The sequence below is a fragment of the Xiphophorus maculatus genome, chromosome 9 (genome assembly GCF_002775205.1).
Source record: "Xiphophorus maculatus strain JP 163 A chromosome 9, X_maculatus-5.0-male, whole genome shotgun sequence".
NCBI lineage: Eukaryota > Metazoa > Chordata > Actinopteri > Cyprinodontiformes > Poeciliidae > Xiphophorus > Xiphophorus maculatus.
The window spans coordinates 30,636,441-30,657,054 of record NC_036451.1 but is presented as its reverse complement, the minus strand read 5'-3'; the positions used below and the strand labels follow the sequence as shown (position 1 = coordinate 30,657,054).

Genomic DNA, 20,614 nt, shown 5'->3' with positions numbered 1-20,614 from the left:
CGGCCCAGCTGCAGGTCATGTGACTTCGGCCAGGAAGCCAAGCTGCGTTAGATTCATGTCACCCATGTGTTTAATCAATCCAGTTTAATCTGTATCTGTCTTTGCCCGGACGAAGCATTGTGGGTAGGTTATGTTTAATATATTATTATATATCATTATTTCTTACATCATTTTTTGGTTGTTGCGGTGGATGTTAAATATTTTTGAATATGTTTGTAAGTCTTGTATCCCCTTTTGTGTGTTTCAGTTTCACACTTCCTTGAAACCATTAAACCTGTGGATAAAAGGTCAACTTGCCTCAGAGTCTTTGGATCAGGGAAGAGTTTAGCTGTACTGTCTAGTGCTTTTCATATGGCAAAGGCAGTATAGCCATATTTGATTGTTTTTAGTTTTAAAGTCTCGTCTTGTCGGTGTTTGTTTCTCCAGAAGACATTTTGTTTGTGCATGTCTGCAGACCGCCGTTCGTCCAGCAGATTAACGGTCATGATTTGAACTTTGGTGGTTTCCTGTCATCTGAGGAGGAAAGTTTGAATCTTCTTCCTGGTTCAAGACTTTCCCAACCTGTAGATGTTGGTGGAGGTTTTTGGGCGTTTTCATGAGGTACTGGTCAGTCCAGAGCCAGTCATCATCACTCACCAGAACCTGTTGGTTCTGTGACATTCACGGGTTTTGCTGTTCATGCGCATCTTAGCGGCTGTTTGTGGTTCTGGTCCTAAATGTGAACTCATGCTCCCTGTTCTGTAGATCATCTCATCCTGGAAGAAAAAGGTTGATATGAATCATGAAAAGCCCCAAATGAATCTGATGTTCTGACGGGTCCGGCAGAACTTGGTTCTGTTCATAAATGAGTGGCTCCAGGACTCTGCGGTCTTTTGTAATTGGACCGTTCATTAGCTTGTTAACTAAATCCTCCATCTCTGTCTCAGTGCAGAGCCTCTTATCTGACAAGGTTTACTCTGAAGAAGCAGTGGAGGAACTTGGACTCTTCCTGCCGGCTCATCTCATTAATGTGGTCCAATCTGTCGTCATCCTGTTAGGGGATTACATCCACCTGCAGCTCTGCTCACACTGAGCGCGCTCGTCTTCTCTGACGGGCCTCTAGAACCTGCAGGGTCTGGTTCCAATCGTCTGGATCATCCAGGCTAAAGATGTTAAGAGTTTCTCTAATTTTTGGTTTTTGTGCCAGGAACCGAAGGAGCTACGCCGCGAAGGCGGGGCTAGGTCCACCCAGGCGTTTTAACAGCGGAATGGTTGCCATGGAGATTGGAAGATTTCTCAAACATGAAAGCGTCGGGCGTGCCGTGGTGGCGTAGGGGTTAGCACGACTCACATTTGGAGGCCTCAAGTCCCCGACGTGGCCGTCGTGGGTTCGACTCCCGGACCTGGCGACGTTTACTGCATGTCTTCCCTCCTCTCCTTTCCTCTTTCCTGTCAGCCTACTTTGTAAAAAAGGGGCTCGAGAGCCACAAAAAGACCCCTGGAGGGGTCAAAACAAAAAACATGAAAGTGTCAGAGTAACACTGCGGGTTTGTTTTTTATGGGAACATTAAAAGCTGATGGAAGGATAAAAACAGATTTCACATGACACCACCGCGTTAAGCAGTTCCTCCCTTCATTATTACAAATTTCAGAACAGGTCCAGTTTGGTGTGATGCAGATTTGGTTCCGAGTTGTTTTCTATCCGTTAGCCAGCTGCTGATCACGGATCTGCTGTTTTATTTTTCTCTTGAGTAAAATTAGAAGAGATCAAAGCTGATTTACATCATGAAGACGATATTTTTATGTTTATGTAGCAGAAAGCCAGCAGAGGAACCGACTCGGTTCAGACGTTCTTCATTACATTTAGTTAAAAACTTAGAATAAACAAACTGGCCATAAACTGCTCAGATGACAGGAACAAGTATTTATATCTTGAAGCAACCTTTGTGTTGCTCCAGAATCTGCTGACTCTGCACTAAAAGCTGCAGCTGCAGGACTTCAAACGAGTTGCATGTTTCCAACAGACAAGAACATGCAGCTCATCAAGAAACCAAGGAGCAGCAAAGAAAACCCCAACCCGCCTGCTTCTCCTGAACCTTGAGAAACAAAACGACGCAGAGTTCCTCAACAGAACGTTTTTATTCAGCTTCATGCTGTGAACAGAATAAACTCCAGAACAAACTGAAAATAAATTCTATTCTTAAACTTATGTTGGTATATTTTATTTGCTTTCAACCATGATTCTATAGCGTTTAATGCTCCTCATAAATCTGCTTTTTTCATTAAAAGAAAGGAATAAAACGACACGGGGCTGATTCCCCGTCCCTGAGGAACGCCGTAATCCAGTTTAGTTTTATGAGTTGAGTTAGAAAAAGTCTACAAAGCAAAATCACAATGTTTTATTAGATAATGTCCAAATTAAATTTTTCCCATTTCTGAATTTAAAGTGTCAGACGAGAACCAGATGTGAGCCGAGCTAATGCGCTAATAAAGGAGCTAATTTTTCATTTAGCATCTTTGCTAACTTTAAAAACATTTCCTTCCTAGGGGCGTGCCGTGGTGGCGTAGCGGTTAGCGCGACCCGTATTTGGAGGCCTTCAGTCCTCGACGCGGCCGTCGCGGGTTCGACTCCCGGACCCGACGACATTTGCCGCATGTCTTCCCTCCTCTCCTTCCCCGTTTCCTGTCAGCCTGCTGTCATATAAGGGACACTAGAGCCACAAAAGACCCTGGAGGGGTAAAAAAAAAAACATTTCCTTCCTCACTTTCTCCGCCATGTTGTGTTGCAGCATGGCGTTTATTCTGTACCCAGAATGCATTGCTGTGGAACAGCAGCCTGTAGTTACACAGTAAACAGATTTATTGATTTTAAACTTAGGGAAATATATTGTTTAGTGCTTTTGCTAACATTGAAAACATTTTGACTACCTGTAGCTTAATAGTAAATAAAATCTACTCATGTCTTGGACTGATCAATACTTTTTAATCTTTTTAATCCAGATTAAACTAAAAACAAAATGTATGCCACAAGAATCAGTTCAGCTTGAATGAAAATCTTTCATTTCAACATAAAATATTGGTGCAGAGCAAAGAAAAGTCTCTGGACGCCCCCGCTTCCTAGGAAAGGGTTCGCCACCCTCTGAGCTTTGTTTGGACCTTTCCAGGACCTGCTGGCCTGGTTCTGGAGCGCGCAGGTCCTCCAGCGCTGCCGACCGGCTGCTGCTGCTGCGGGAATAATGCTGAGCCATGGTGCTGCCATGGCAACCGGGAGGGAGGGCGGTGTGTGGGCCGAGAGCAAATATAGCAGCGAGGGGGAGGAGAGCGACGAGAAACCCAAACAAAAGATCCAAACTGGAGAAGTCACCAGAAATCTGCAGAGGAAAAATAAAGATGCTGCTCAGCAGATCAAACCTTTCAGACCAATGCATCATGGGAACGCTCACATTGCAGGATGACTTCACCTGAGTCGGGATTATCGGCCTGCATGGAGGGGGCGGGGCCAGAGGAGGGCGGAGCCAGTAACCTGGAGGCGGAGCCTGGTAGAGGGATGATAACAGATTTTTCTGTCCTTAGTGGAAAATGTGCTTATTCCTAAATAAAATGCAGGTTGGGAAGCTGGAATACTTGGAGTTATGTTATTCGACGGTATTGGGTGGCAGTAAACTCCAGCTTCTATGGTGGCGCTGAGACGGTTTAACTGTGTGTTAAACCTTTTAAAGTACATAATAAAATGTTATGGCTGATGACAGATGTAAACGTGGAGCAAATGGCGAAACAAATACCAAATGCCCGACTGATGTAAACTCCAAAACACAAAACCTTTCAACAGAGAAACGCTGCGAACGAATCATCCTCCAGTCACAGAAAACAGCAGCCAAAACCTGCAATTAATAAAACAAATTGTAATGAAAAATGTTGCAACCTCGGGAATAGAAACAATAGGGAAAAGGCAGCAAATTGCACAAACAGCAGTAAGTCCTCCGGACCACTAGGGGGAGTATGCAGTAGTTAATATTACCTACTAAACATGCTGCTGTTCTATAAAATTGTAAAGTTCACGACTCTTCTTTCTTCCTACATCTTGATCCTGAACATCCTGTCTTTACTGATGGTCTGTTCCTGTGTGATTTGGCTCGACTCCCCCTAGTGGTGTGGAGGACTTTTGATTTGTGGTGTGAACTTGGAAATTTTTAAACTTTCTATTTTTGCTATTTTCCTATTTGCTTCTATTTTCTGCTGTTGCAGCATTTTTATTTTTCTTCTGCATCTTTGTGTTTGTTTTGGAGTTTGCATTATTTATTTGTGTCCTGCGTCTGTCGGCCTCCATAGAATAGACAGTTAGAAGCATTTGTACGCCTTGTGGCCCCTGATCCCCATGAATCCTGATCACAGCCGTTTCTGTGATCTGAATCATCCTGTCTTAACTGAATCTTCGCCTGGAGATCTGTTTCCACCGGGACCAGTCTTCAGAGAGCGGCCGCTCTTCTCAAACAGGGGGGACAGTTGGACTCCTCTCTGTGGCGCTGGAGGCAGAGAAGATGCTTCATGATGGCGTTAGGACCAGGATGCGGGTGAATCGGGGCAGCTGTGTGCGCTCACAGCCGGAGCATATGCTGCAGGAGGAACTGGGACGTCAGCGCCACGGCGTCTGCAGTGAGCCTGCAGAGAGGCCATATTTCCTGTCACAGCTACATTTGGCCGCTGAGCAGCGCTGAGCTCACATCCTGCTGCACAGAGTCAGACATGCTGGGAAATGATTTGCTGTTTTAAACAGAGTCACCAACAGCTACACATTTACAGCTGAATGCAGGTCATCCAGTTTATTCACACAGTTTGAGAAAAAAAAAAAAGTTTTTGACTTTGTTCTCGCTGTTGTTATATTTATGTTTTTCATGGAAATATGAATATTTACAGTTGAGGAAGAGAAGGATGAACGGTCCGAATCCGGATCTGAATGAAGACTCCGTCTCTGTAGCGCCACCCTGGAGGCAAAAATCTAAACAGTTCATGTCCAGCATATGTGGGGTCTGCAGAGCTGGTAACTGCAAGCTGACCTCCTGACCCTTGACCTGTACAGGTCCTGGATGGAGGGAGGGTCAGCTCTGATGGTTCCCTTCAGTCTCCACCGGTCCGGTTCTGTTGACGACCCAAATCACACACAGGAAGACCGTAGCTGTTAGCGTCCAGTGCTAACACGGTTAATTCATATTGAGGTTTATCTGCTGTTTGAGAGACAACAGACTAATAAGGCCTGACTAAGAAACTAATTGAATTACAACAATAAAGTAAAATGAGAAAACAGCTGCACTTTATTCTGGCAATGTTACAACTTCATTCTCACGTTATTTTAATGGTTTTATCGCATTATTATGACTTTATTCTCATAATTGTAAGATCATTCTTAGCCTGTGACTCTGTTGTTCTTGCTGTGGGTCTCCAGTAGTTTCAGACTGTAGTTATTCGGTGGCAGCTGTGACCTCTGACCCCGGTGAATACCAGACGTTTACTGTTATTCCTGTGATGTGAAACATCTGGTCCAGCTCAGACCTTAAACTGAGTTTGGTTATTTTTGGGATAAAGATTCCTGTCATCGTTATCAGAGAAGCAAATCTATAATTAATAAATGGATAAATGAAATGCCCGTCATATACCACCAAATTACATCATCAGTCAAGTTTATTTGTTCTGCACATTTCAGAAACAAGGCAGTTCAACATGCTCTACATTATAAAAACACAAAAATACAAAGTTATTACACCATCATATAATCACCAGTTTGAGAACAAACATTACATTTTGTCATCTGCCATCATCAGAATCATCAATGAGCATCAAATATGTTGATCAATATTCCATTTATTGTGGTTTGGAAGCAGCTCTTACCAGCTGGGTCTGCAGCCCAGATGTAAAGAATCTCAGTGTTTCGGCTGTTTTGCAGTTTTCTTGAAGTTTATTCCAGATTTGTGGTGCATAGAAGCTGAATGCTGCGTCTCCATGTCTGGTTCTGGATGCAGAGGAGACCAACGTGAGCAAATATTTAATTTCTCATAAAATGCAGACAGATATTTATTAACGTTTTAACTGTTTGTTAATCCTTTGTTTTACCATTTTGAGGACATTCATGACCTTGATGTGTCCTGAAACATGAAGGTCGCGATGTTCCAGGACACACCATGGCCTGATGTGTTTTGATCTAAATTCTGCATTAGATCAAAAAATATTTATGTGTTAGAATGGCCCAGTCAAAGTCCAGACCTAAATCCAATTGGGAATATGTGGCAAGATCTGAGTCTGTTTGAAGATGATGGCTCCGCCCCTTTTAGAGAGGATAGTGGGGATTATTGAGACGTTGTGGTGTTTGGTGCTGTTGGAGGCGCCAGAGGAAGGTCGTTGGTTTGACCTTCAGAAATAGGACAAAGTTTTGAAACTTTTTCTTTTCATGAGTTCCTGGTTCCTTCTGACGCAGCGATCAACTGTTAGCCGGCGGCTGTGTGCTGATTTACTTCCTGCTGCCTTCACCTCCTGATCAGATATTTCCTAATTCTGCAGGGTCTTCTGCTGTCGCTGAGGTCAAAGGTCGTCCGATGAATCCTGGTTAATTAGCAGATTCCAGGCGGAGTCGTCCTTGTGGCGCTTTGATGTCACAGACTGGAAGCTGCGGCCGATAAGCCGGCGGTCGCCAGGTGTCGGTGGGTCATCAGAGCTGGCCGTATCGGTCGGCCTCTATCTCTGGAAAAACGTTTCTGTTTGGACGAACCGTCAGCTTTTAGCTTTGGCTCGGCTTGCAGGTGGTGTTTGACCTCAGAGAGATAACGGCCTGATTACAGCTGAACTGCTTGTTCTTCTGGGACAACGGCAGAGGTTTGAGGTTGTTCAGGAACAGAAAACGTTTCCAGGGACAGCGGCATCATTGGAATCCGCCTGCTGCTCCCAGTTTGAACAGAAACGTGAGCGAAGCTGATAGGCTAACAGGTGCAGCAAAGCGCCGGGACGGAGCGAGCCGATAGGCTGACAGGTGCAGCTTTAGCAGGATCTCAGCTCTTCTCCATGCTGGTGTATGCAGTCATCTGCAGATTCATTTCTGTCACTAGTGAGAAATCTTCATCACTTAGATGTGCTTAAAAATGCAAATTGTGTTGAATTATTGATGCGTAAACCTGGAACCAATTATCTTTAGTGTTTCCTCAGGACCTGCTGGCGGACATCTGACCCCTCGACAGTTTGAGACTTAAGAGCAGTTGCTCCAAGGAGAGACACGTTCAATCACCCTTCACCAGAACCACTTCAATCTGTTGAAAGTCAGTTTTCCTTCCATCAGCAGGCCCAAAAATGAAAAATCTGTTTGTTTTTAATGGTCATTAAATGCATCAACACTAAAACCTCTGCGAACACACCGACAGACAGCATGTTCTCGGTTAGGGAATGAAAACAGGAATAATCTGGAGCATTCTTTGGGTTTTTGGATCCCAAACTCCTGCTTCCATCCAGGAACCTTGATGGTCAACGTCTGCAGAGTTTGGAGACATTTACCGTCATCAGCAGCTCCACAATTACTGAAGGCCAAACCATAACACCGCTACCACCGTGCAGACCAGAGGAGCTGCTCCTGTTCGTCTGTCTTCGTCTCGTCTGACCAGAAAACCTTCCAGAATCCTGCAGCTTTTAGTGAGGATCAGGAACTGGAGGATCAGGAACTGGAGTCAGGCCAACTTGAGAACAACTAACAGCTAACAGTGGTGAGCACTGCTAGCTAGAAAGCTAGCTACGCTAAACCTAAAGTGCTAACTATAAAGATTACTTCTGCTAGCGCCAAAGCACCACTCCAACATGGAATTTAGCAGAAGCTAATGCTAAATGCTATACCAACATGTTTAGCAGAAGCTAATGCTAACGCGCTTTTCTGACATGACATTTAGTGAAACCTTCTGTTAAGGTGCCACTCCAAGATGATATGTAGCTAAATCTAATGCTATAGCTCTACACCAGCATGGTATTTAGCAGAAGCTAATGCTATTGACCTCAGAAGATTAAAGTTATGAATTTATGACCCCAATCCACTTCTTTAGGCCCATTGCATGCTGGGTCATGCATTTCCTGCTGTGTTTGCATCTCATTCAGAATGCACCGACCCAGGTGTCTGGGGGGTAATTAGAGCGGGGCGGTCTGCTGTCGTCGGGGCAGTTAAACGGCCGCAGACGGGGCAGATTAATTCCCCCGCGCCTCTTTGTGTGACCAAGCCCAGAGTCAGTTCCTGTGTCATTGTTGGGCTCCATCTGCGCCACACACACAGCGGCAGCAGCAATTAAAGCTGGTTGACACACTTTCAGGGTCCGGCACGAGCCATCTGGGAGAAAACGTAATACAGCAGCTTTAAACACACCCACTCTTCCTCCTCCTCCTCTTCCTCTGCTGTCCTCAGACGGACGGACCAGCAGGCTTTTATTCATCCTGAAGTGGGACGCCACAGACGCTCTGGGCAGCTGTAATTACTGACGCCAGCTGATATTTTATTGATATTATGCTATCAGCTGCAGATTACCATGTGGGGGCGTCTGGGTCTGGGTCCTGTTGTTCTCCTCCAACTGGGTCCAGTTCATGTTCCAACAGATGAAAGAAATAGATGTTGGTTGGGATTTTTCTGCAAAATTAGATTATTTTTCAAGAAAATATCCTTTAATTTCTTTCTTTAATGTTTTTAACCATTTGTGAAGCACACAGAGAACTCATTTTAAACTGATACGCTTCCTTTTATTTTAAAAACAAACTTTCTTCTGTATTCTGATTCACATGGAAATGTAACTGTTTGAAATGCAGCGATGGAGCAGCGCCATGCATGTCGATATGTGGTAAACCTACTGATCTGAATGAGGGATGGACTCATCAGGATTTGTTATGTTTTTGTCCTTGATATCATTCCAAGTTATTTAATAATCAAGGTCCAATTCTTCATACATGTACTAAAATCAACCCCCTCATAGATTTTTTTTTTTTTTTAGTGTTATCACACCAAAATGTTCAGATCAACAAACTCTGGCTATGTTCAGCAGGAAATACGACTCAAACTAAATGATTTCATGTTTTCCGACTGTAACTGACTTTCATGGCAGCCTGAACGGCCCGTTTCCGATGTTTTCACCCAAAAATAACTCAAATTGGTGCCACTTCTATATGTGGAACTAAATCGCATCCAATAGTTTTCCAAGCATCTGAACCAGGTTACGTTTTTCCATCGTTGATGGGAGCCACACATCATAATTCTGCAGCAGAAGATGTCAGACGGTAATTCTGGAAAGGATTATATCGAAGTGACCGAAAGCAGTCTGAGTCAGTGAACACATCACAGCCCAACCCCACCACTCCCACTCCACATCCAAACAGACTTTTGTACTTTCAGCAGCTATGTTAGCCTAGCATTAGCATGTTCCTTCTCTGTTTTGATGTGACTTGTTGATAGTTGTGTTTGAATCTTGTTTCATTGTGTTTGCATTCAGTGTTGCATTATTTCATTATGCTTTGTTGAAATGTGTTTCTGCTCAGGTTTCTGAATCGCATTTCAATCAGGTTGGGGTCTGAACTTTAGCTAGGCCATTGCCATTCTGCTGTAGATTAGCTGCTGCTAACCTGCTTACTGAGGCTTATAGAATCTTCAGAGGTTCTGGTCATTTTTGAACTTCAACCTCTGCACTTGGGCTGAATCTGCTGAGATATTCACTCATGTTAAAAGTGGCTCTACCTGAGATATTTTCCTCTTGGGAATAAACTTTCTCTCTGTAAATGAATCAACTCCACAGTTTGGAAATAACCTAACACCAGATGTGTTTTAATTTCTCTGGAAAACCACAGTTAAACTGATTCATTATCACCCACCAATAGATATATTTCTTAGGAGAACTGGAACTGGAGGTCAACGGCTGACGGCATTCTCCTCCTGAGCCTGGAGCTCTGCGCATGCGCGCAGTGGCTGGCATGTCAGGAGGCGGGAGAGTATGGGGTTTCCCACTCTGATTTGTACACCAGGGGTGACAGAGCGATTTTAAAAAGACTTCTGCAACTAAAACCTCGATTTGATGGACAAATAAATTCAGAACTTCGGTTCTGATTCCTTTTAAAGTCTTAAAATAATAGAATTTATTAGCTGCAATCTTTTTTCAGCGAGATCCCATGTTTTAAATACCCCGTCCACCCCGTAGTGTTCCTCGGTGGAGTGGTACGGTCCGGCCGGTGTCTGACTCCGCCAGGCCAGCCTCAATTGCTCACTACTCGTCTAAAAATGGAGCCGATAGGACGGAGGTTTGTGTGGAGGAGAAGGAAAGGAGACCGCTGATAGACATGGAGCTAACGGCCCGGTTTTAATTTGTGTTTTAATGGAGCGGACTTTTGTTCAGGCATAGTGGGCCTCCATGAAGAGCCCCGAGCTGTTAGCATGTGTGAGAAAACAGCCGAAGCCCGGAACAAGCTTTTCGCTTTGTATCTATTTATTTTACTCTGAAGCAGGCATTCAGACGGACGACTTGCAGGTTTATAGATAGACTAACTTATACCTTAAACAGATTTTATTATAATTATAGACGTCAGTTTGTTACTTTCGGCCGTTTTCACCCGTCCCGTTGAAAGCGATGTACAACACGGTGTGGACGGCAGAGAAACCCGGAGAGGACGGAGACTGGCGGGACGTGATGATGCCCTATTCCACCGAGCTGATCTTCTACCTGGAGATGGATCAGCCTCCAGGTAGGCGGGGGTACCGGGAGGGACGAGACACGGGAGCGGGCCATCTGGCTGTAGGGGGCGAGGTGGTGCTGTGTTCGGTTTGGTTCCCCCTGGAATCAGTGGAAGGTTTAACAGCTTCGTCCCGCTGGACTCCATTAATGCTGGACTGGCTTCTGATTCAGAGATGTTTAAAGGAATATTCCACACATTTTAAGTGCTTTATTTCAGATTAAGAAACTTGGAGTGAATTTCTATAAACTGAGCATTATGTCAAAGCTTTTTCCCCCTTTTTTTAAACCATGTAAACTACGTTAGTTGCCCTAAATCCCAAACCTTTATTGAATAATCTGTAAACCAGCCCAGGTTTGTCTAAAGACTGAATTCTTGAACATTTGAGGTAAAGGAAATGGTAAAAAAAAAATTGCTTTTACCTGAACTTTCCCCAATAGCCTGCAGCTTTCACCAGTGGAAAAACCCCATGTTTAGAGGAAGAATTTTGTCATCTTTACCTGAAATAAGGTGGTAGAGATGCTTTAAAATCCTCATTTTTATTCTTATTAGATTCACAGATAAAAGCTACATGGTTTCCACACCATAAATATTGGGATTGTTTTCTGACTGCGTGGATGCATTCCTCTGCCTGATCTTTGTCTGTTTGGACACATATTACATAAATTACAGCAGCAGATCTGCTTCTCTTTGTTAAAGTGACAGATTGTTTCCTGCAGACTGATTCTGGGTTTCTAACACAAACCGTCTGTTAGCGGCTAGCAGCTCTTCAACAGGACTTTATGCAGTAATCTGTAATATTTGGACGATGTTTGATTGGAGGTGAAATAGTTCAGCGTTTCCTGTGAATCAGCAGCTTTAGTTCTTTATTTCCGGATCTTTCTGAGCTCAGCGCTGCGTTCAGGGGGGATGGGGATTCAGATGGAGTAAAACCCGGACAGAATCCTCCGTCCGTCTTCTCTGCAGTGTATTTCAGCGCCTGTTACCGGATCGCTGCGTCTTCCTGCTTCATTCGTTCCTCATTGTGTCAAGTCACCACTGACCCGCTGAGGTCCGGTGAGAACCGGGTCGGTTTCCTGGACCTTTGAGCTGCAGGTTGATGATCATCCTGATGCGACGCTGCAGGAAAACGACTCGGCTGAGTTTCTGCAGTGTTTTGTTGCTCCTCATCTTCTCTGGTTCTGGTTGGTTGGTTTGACGGTTTTCAGACAGAACCTCTGTGATCGGGTCGGAGGCGGACGTGGTGCTGCTCTGTTTGGGCCTCTGAGGCCCGGTTAGAGGAGGCGAAGCATCAATCAGCTGATCAAATCTCCACCAGCTGCAAATCTCACAACAAATCCAGGCAGTAGACGGGTTCTGCTCCAGGTCCGGTTCTGCTCCCCTCCACAGCTCAGACCCGGTCCGGTTCTGCTCCCACCTGTTGGGTCTAGCTCCTCCTCCGTCCTTTCTTCCTCCTCAGAGCCCCGCCCCCTCCTGCCAGGCTGCGTCCTGATTGGCTGAGGCTTCGGGTTTAGGAGCGGCCCGGCCCGGTCCGTTCCTCAGTCCGACGGAGCGTTGAGGAGGAGCAGCTAAGGTCCGGTTGCTTGGCAACATGCAACTGATGGACGGCACCGTGCAGGACGGTAGGACTCGGACCTTCATTCCTCCAGCGGCTCTGGTTCTGATCCAGAGTCAAGTGATCCCTACTCTTGCAGAACTTCCAGAACTTTCTGTGTTTCTGGGCTCAGGACAGTTTGAAGCTTCAGTCCAGCAGAACCGGGTCCAGTTCCTCCAGCTGCTGCAGAACCAGCATGGTTCTGATTGTTCTGATCCGTCAGTCTGATCAGCTGCAGCCTGAACTGAACTGGTTCTGATCAGCTGTTCTGCTGGGTCCGATTCTTTTTAGTGGACTTTGTCTCTCAGTGTGTGTGTGTGTCCCGGTGTGTGTGTGTCCCCCGGTGTGTGTGTGTGTGTCCCGGTGTGTGTGTGTGTGTCCCGGTGTGTGTGTGTGTTGTGCTCCTTTGTCTGCCGCCTGTTGGCCCCTTTGTTCCCCTCGGCTCGGTGTGGTCCGGTTGGAAAGCGGTTCCAGCTCCTCAGTGGTTCTTTGTTTGGGCGGTTCTGGTCCGGATGCAGGATCACCTGGTTCTGGTTCTGGACCTGAAGGACCTGATGGAACAGAAACATGGGTTCAGTTTCTGGTTCATCTGTTTTCTGCTCCTGATCAAACCTCAGATCAGTTAGTTTAGAGATTTGCACTTTATGAAACTATAATTACTGTGTGTGTAGGTGTGTGTGTGTGTGTGTGTATCTGTGTGGGTGTGTGTGTGTAGGTGTGTGTGTGTGTGTGTATCTATGTGGGTGTGTGTGTGTGTATCTGTGTGGGTGTGTGTGTGTGTGTATCTATATGGGTGTGTGTGTGTGTATCTATGTGGGTGTGTGTGTGTGTATCTATGTGGGTGTGTGTGTGTGTATCTATGTGGGTGTGTGTGTGTATCTGTGTGGGTGTGTGTGTGTGTATCTGTGTGTGTGTGTGTGTGAGCCACGTGTTCCTGACTGCAGAAAACTTTCTAAACTTGTTGGTTTAAATGAGAAGCTGAGCTGCAGCTTCCTGGTTTCCTGCAGGAGATGCTGGACCTGATGCTGCTGCAGCTGGTGCTGCAGCTGGTGCTGCGTCTTACTTTGTGACTCTGAACTATTGTTTGTGGAGGAGACAAAATGTTCCAGCAGCTGCAGCCAATCAGAGGTCGGCGCTCCATCAGAGCAGCAAGACGGATCCTCCAGTCAACGAGCTTCACTTCATTCATTCATTCATTCATTCATTCATTCATTCATTCATTCATTCATTCATTCATTCATTCATTCATTCATTCATTCCAGGTTTGTTTTCCTCTGAAGTTTACAAGCTGCTGATTTTCCTGAAACGTTTTCATTCTTCAGTTTTTTTGAACATGTCAGATTTTCTGTCGGCTGCAGACAAAGAGACTCAGCAGGAAAAGGAAATATTAATATTTGTTTATTAAAGCTTTAACCAGTGAGATCACATGCTCTCTGGTAAACGACTACGGCTGCAGCCAATTACAAAATTATTTTAGGAATCGATTATTCAGACAATAAGTTTGTCCACGAGGCATGGTGATGAAACCTGAAACTGCTGCTGCGCCAGATTCGCAACCGGCTGTTGCTAGGCAACCGGAGAGTCGGTTGTGCAGAGTGAGTTAGTTAGTTGTTGGTTTAGCTACCTGTGGCAGGTTGAGCGGCTGGGAAATGCCTGTTTGGGATCTGAGTTCAGTGAAGTTATTGAATATTCCATCAGTGTCTTTTCAGACCATTTTCCAGTTATATGATGCTACTGGCATAATAATTATAATTATCATATTCTCAAAGGTCAATAAACTTTAAATTCTAATCAATATTTGACACTGGAACCAGAAGACATTTTAAATATTCAAAATAAACAAACAAACCAGAAACAACAAATAAAATAAATCATGAAATTTCTGTAAGCAAAATTCTCCTTCAAAATAAAGTTCAGTTGAGACCAAAGCAGCAGACTGAAACTTTTATCATCCAGTTTTTGGTACAAAGAAAAAAACCAATATATCATGCTAATAGAAATTATTGAGTGTTTTATTTATTATTAGATTAATTGATTTATTGATTATTATGACAGGAAAAACCAGTAGATGGAAAATTCATATGAGAATTGAATGGAAACAGTAACTGTTTGCTAAAATGTGACATTATTGTCTTATGACCTGATATTTTCTGCTGTTTTTTAGCTGCTTTGAGGAAAAACTTGTGGATTTTGTTTAGTTGCTGAACTCGTCTGCAGCGCTGCGGCCATGTTGCTTGGAGGTGCAACAATACCGATTATTATTCACAGAAAAGCAGAAATATCGATCCACATCATCATTAGGGCGATGCAGGAAGATAAAACCATGTTTGAACTTTGAACTCCAGAGAAAAGGTTGAAGGTTTAAATTCTGCTTTGATGTCTAAAAAGTGACAAAAGTTTTTGTTTCTGATCAGTTTTTGTTAAACCCTGATTTAAAATTCACTTAAACACGACGGATGTGAGACCATTTATTTACTATTGATTAAGAAAAATATTTTTAGTGTTTCCGTTTTTATTCAACTCATTTTCTCAGGATTAAAACAAATGTTTAGATTATTGTTTTTCAGATACTAAAACTTAGCGACGCTCTGATCAGGTTTTTTGCTGCCGATTCCGATACCGATCATCCATGAGGCCAATCTTTGCCAATCACCTGAATTGGCTGTTAATTTTTTGCTTTCGGTATAAATACTGCTACGTGATCTGGCAAAATGGAAAAATGATCTGGCAATAAATTCACCTAATTTAGACATAAATTACAAAATATTTGCAGGCACAAAACAGCAGCATTCAGTCAAAAGGACTGAAAAACCTGCAATCAGTAAAACTATTTAACAGTAAAGCTCTCAACAGCCTAATTTAACATAAATCAAATAAATATCATAACACTGCCCATATGAAATAATATCATTAATGCTGGTTCTGATTGGCTGGTTGTGGCTGAGCAGAGTAATTATGCAGAACACAGGGAGGTTATTTTTTTCAGAGATTATCTATCTCATCTTATTACATAGTGAAAGTTTTAATACATATGTAAAATCTATAAGTTTCCTGTTGCTTTAAGCGGACGTTCACTGCGGGTGGAGCAGAAACGGCGCTCCATCTGTGAAATATGACCCTGTAGTGCATAGGTGTCAAACTCTGGCCCGCGGGCCAAATTTGGCCCGCAGTGTAATTATATTTGGCCCGCGAGGCAATTTCAAATTAATATTAGAGCCGGCCCGCCGGTATTACACGGTGGCAACGCTGTGACCGCTTATACTACAAATCCCATAATGCTCTGCTGTTTTTTGGCGCGTCAATCAGGACACAGGCAGACCCGCCTCCTCCTCTGTGTCAGTAGCACTTATGGTAGCGGACATGGATGTATTAGGAAGGTGGTGATCCGTCTTTCACTCCTTGGGTGAAAGCCCCGGCGCACCCCGCAGCCCCGGGCCTCTCCCCCAAACCTCACTGCGACCTCAAACTACAGCCGTCACTGTGTTACCCTACCAAACAATGGCAAAAAGAAAGACAGAAAACAGAACTTTTCTGGACAGGTGGGAGACAGAATATCTGTTTACATATGTATGTGAGCAACTTTTCTCCTCAGTGAAGATGATGAAAACGTCTCACAGGAGACGTCTGACTGACGAACACCTTTGTTCGATAATGAAGGTTTCCTCAGCTCAAACTCTGAGCCCCGACATTGATGAACTGGCATCCAAGAAAAGATGCCAGATATCTGGCTTGGCTGCATCAGAGTAGATCAGTGTGTCGCAAAATGAGCAATAAATAAGTTTTCTATGCACCTTTTCTTGTTACTCCAAGGCCTGAATGTTTATTCATAGTTTATTTAATGATTTATTCATAGTTATGTTATTTTATTTTCAAATTTATTAGCTTGTGTACGAAGCTAATTTTGACATTTACCTCAGAAAGGAGGCTTTCAATTTTTATTTAAACTTTATTTAATATGCCATTTATATGTTTTATTATTTTTAGCAACTCAGTTTTGCACACCTGCACTTTTAAGTTATATAAGCCTTGCTTGTTCAATATCCATCCACCGATCCATTTTCTGTTCACCCTTGTCCCTAATGGGGTCGGGAGGGTTGCTGGTGCCCATCCCCAGCTACGTTCCAGGCGAGAGGCGGGGTACACCCTGGACAGGTCGCCAGTCTGTCGCAGGGCAACACAGAGACAGACAGGACAAACAACCCTGCACACACACACTCACACCTAGGGAGAATTTAGAGAGACCAATTAACCTGACAGTCATGTTTTTGGACTGTGGGAGGAAGCCGGAGTACCCGGAGAGAACCCACGCATGCACAGGGAGAACATGCAAACTCCATGCAGAAAGACCCTGGCCGGGAATCGAACCCAGGACCTTCTTGCTGCAAGGCAACAGTGCTACCAACTGCGCCACTGTGCAGCCTTGCTTGTTCAATATTTATTGTTAAATCAAAACTTGTTTGGGTCCATATTAAAAGATTCATTTGTTCAACCTTGGCCCGCGGCTTTGTTCAATTTAAAATTTTGGCCCACTGTGGATTTGAGTTTGACACCCCTGCTGTAGTGCGTAGCGGCGGCCCAGCAGCGGGAGCAGAACCAGAGTCTTGCACCGCTAGTTCAAGGACTTCAATAGTTTTTCAGGTTATTTGTTTAGCTTTCTGACCTTGATGCTAATCCGGTGAGTGTTGGTAGCTGTGCGCTGCTTTACCTGCTGTCTGATCGCTCCGGATGTCCCTTTTTTTGCCTGCAGTGAGAGTCGATGTAGCCAAACTCAAACAAATGTTTGTTTTTTAAACGTGATATTAGATTCATTGTGTTGAAGAATTTTGATGAGCTTCACCCCCGAAATATTTCTTCGGCAGACCACGCAAACTTCTCCTTTCGCTCTCAGAGCGTTCTAGTTCCTCGCCACATCGCTTAGGATTTGTCGCTGCGCAGTGTGAAGGAAAGAGATCAGCAGCACATTCAGGTGATCGGCAACAAGAGAGTGATCGGCGATTACCCGTCACAGTGATCGGCGATTACCCGTCACTGTCGGTAAACACTTTTTCACGGAAATCGGCCAATTATGATCGGTGGCTGATCGGTCGGCACACCTCAACTAAAAATCCAATTTTTAGTATTTTCGATTTCAAGAACTTTTGGTTAGGAAGTAAAAGCTTTAAACGAGATAAATTCAGTCAATCTGGAAGTTTCTTTTAAAGGGTTCCAGGAAAATGGAGCAGAGCTACAAGCATTTATTTATCAAATCATGTTTCAGTTGTTTCTATAAGTTGATATATTGATTGGTTGATTATTGCGTCATATTGATGGCAGACGGAATCAAAATCATCTCCTGGGATAACACTGTATCATCATCGAAGCAAATCAATATAAGATAGTGTGATGAAGTTGCTGATTTCCTCCCATGTTGCTCCCAGGTGTCTCATTTCTCTCTCTCTCTCTCTCTCTCTCTCTCTCTCTCTCTCTCTCTCAGCTCTTCCTCCAAAGCCAATCAAACTCCAGGCGTCGTCTTCTTCCGGGGTCAGAGGTGACGATGGCGACTCGCTGCAGGAAGCAGAGTGGTACTGGGGAGACATATCCAGGTAGATCCGCCTCAGCTCTCGCGTCTGGAACAATGTTCTGGTTTCTCTCAGCTCTTTGAATCACGGGAACAAAATGATCTGTTTTAATCTGCTGCTACTGATGGTTGCTATGGTGATTTCAGCATCAGGCCTCCACATGTAACATGGTGCTGGTGGAACCAGTACATTGGGACTATTTTTATTAATTATGTAGTGATTATGGACTTTAAAAAATCTCCTATTTCTTGCAGAAAACTAAACTTACTTTTAAATTAGTTTTGTCTTATTTTCAGTTTACTAGGATATTAGCACTAGAAACTAGAAATACTTGATAGGGTTTTGTGTTTTTGCAGTGCACAGCACGAGTTCCCAAACTTTTCAACCTGTGACCCCAAAATGACAGCACCACAAACTGGCGCCCCCTATTGGCAACCTGGCAACTGCTTTAAAAAATGCATAAGATTATTTCCCTCTTTTTAAAAATAAATATATAGAATTATATGTATTTTTGATGAATTTATTGGATAAAAGTGATTAATTATATATAATTGCAGAGTTTCCCCCAGCGTATTATAAGCCTGGCGGCCCACCAGGCTGTACTCGCCTCCCCACCAGTCTAAGCGTTTCTTGTTTTTTGTTTTTAGAAAAATGAATAATTGAAAGAAAAAAAAACGCTTTATTTTATTTTATTTTAAGCTGGATTTCTGTTGCTCTCAGCGTTTCATTGGTGGAGAAGATTTATCCCTAAAATCTAAGTTTATAGTTGATGTTTTTAAAGTCTTGAGAGCGGACCAGTCACAGAGCTGGCGCCTCTGTGCGCTGCCGCTGCCGCCTCCTTTCACTCAAACTGGACTCAGGCTGACCTGTATGGATATTTTCATCAAGCCCCTGTGAGGAATCAAGTTTCTCTGGAGAATCTACATTTAAACCGCCGTGTTAGCTCTGGTTGTGCAGCTCAATGAACTGCAGGAATAACTTGTAGTCGCTTTCTGAGGGTTGATGGAGCGATGAGAATGATTTATCTTTGTGAACAAACAGCTCAAACTCAAAGATTAAACTCACAGCATCACATTAAACTCTGTCTTTACAGCGCAGACAGCGCCACATGCTGGGCTGCATGTTGAGATGTAAATGCTGCATAATTCTTTGTTCACAAAAATAAATCATTCTCACCTCTCCAACACTCCTCTGAAAGCCACTACAAACTCTCACCTTGATGTGGAGTTCTGGAAAGAAACATGATTCCTCACAGGGGGTTGATGAAAATATCAGCAGGTCAGCCTGAGTCCAGCTTGAGGAGGCGGGCGCCATCCGCGCTGAAGTAAACTTCAGGCAATGCGCAGAGGAGCCAGCTCTGTGATTGGTCCGCTCTCCCTGCTTTGAAAACATCAGCTATTAACTTATATTTTAGGAATAAATCTCCACCAATGAAACACTGAGAGCAACAGAAACGCTTATGATCTGGATTAAATGCATTAAAAAAAATGTATATATGTGTGTGTTTTTTTTTTTAAAGCTTGGCGTGCAGCCAGGCTTGTAACACACTGGGGGAAAGAAACTGTGTGTCAACATAACATCTTTAACTACAAACCCCTGGATCGCCTCCAGGCGCCTCACTGGGCTTAGCTGGTTTTCTGGAGGAAACTTTACTGTTGATTATATCCTGAGACATTTAATGGCACATTTGTGTATTTGTTTAATTTTGTCCCTCTTGGCGCTCCATACACCTCAGGGATCCCGGCAGTACATTCATCATGCGTCTGAGATCTGCTGATGAATGACTTTATACGCAGAACATCCCATAATAATCACAACAATAACCCAGCTAGTCAGCTGGAGGTCCAGCCACCAGGGGGCGGCCGCGTTGGCTTCCTGGGGTTCTGTTCGGTTGTCTGATCAGCCTGTTGCCATGGTTACAGGGAGGAGGTGAACGAGAAGCTGAGGGACACGCCGGACGGGACCTTCCTGGTGCGGGACGCCTCCACCAAGATGCAGGGGGACTACACCCTGACCCTGAGGTACGCCGGCGCCGCCCAGACCTCCCGGTCGGATCTGCTCTGGTTCTGGTTCAGACCCGGCTCACCCTCTGCTCTGGTTCTGGTTCTGTTCAGGAAGGGAGGCAACAACAAACTGATTAAGATCTACCACCAAGACGGGAAGTTCGGCTTCTCTGAGCCGCTGACCTTCAGCTCCGTGGTGGAGCTCATCAGCCATTACCGGCACCAGTCACTGGCCCAGTACAACACCAAGCTGGACGTTCGCCTCACCTACCCGGTGTCCCGCTTCCAGCAGGTGAGGTGCATGCTGGGTAACAGACTGCAGCTCAGTGACAGAAGGTTTAGATGAATTTCTCCTGTTTCTGTCCAAACTGCAGCAGTTTTTATATAATCACTATTTAATTTTACAGTTTAATTTCAATCTTTTTGTGTTCCTACTTTGTCCAAATAATGTGCATTTTATTACATTTATTTTCTCAAAGTTCCACATTCTGTATTTTTAAAAACTTGAATAAGTTGAAAATACAAAGATGAAATATTATTACAAAAAGTGGCTAAGTGGGGAAAAAATGTGAAAAAGGGAGTGAAAAGTGTTGAATAAGGCACTTTACAGTAAAATCAGAGGAAAATTCTCATTTTTTGGCAGCATTATTGGTAAATTAATTACTTTATCAAGCCATTCAATCATTTCTGTTTACTGCTAATTTTGGCAGGATCATTCTTCCGTAGGTTAACAGGCTGTTGCTGAACTGCAGTAATTTGAG

General features: G+C 44.0%; 1 protein-coding gene across 4 annotated transcripts in view; it reads left to right on the top strand.

Annotated features, from left to right (window-relative positions):
- pik3r3 (phosphoinositide-3-kinase regulatory subunit 3) overlaps positions 1-20,614 on the top strand; it is a 62,322-nt gene that overhangs the window by 38,229 nt on the left and 3,479 nt on the right. For 2 of the 4 annotated variants that reach the window (XM_023339011.1, XM_023339010.1), the window contains 3 exons: positions 17,766-17,874; positions 19,773-19,871; positions 19,965-20,145. In XM_023339011.1, the coding sequence (XP_023194779.1) occupies positions 17,766-17,874; positions 19,773-19,871; positions 19,965-20,145 (389 nt within the window). Of the gene's footprint in view, positions 1-10,216; positions 10,711-12,155; positions 12,321-17,765; positions 17,875-19,772; positions 19,872-19,964; positions 20,146-20,614 lie in introns of those variants that run through there. The other 2 variants (XM_005808376.2, XM_023339012.1) reach the window with 2 other exon arrangements.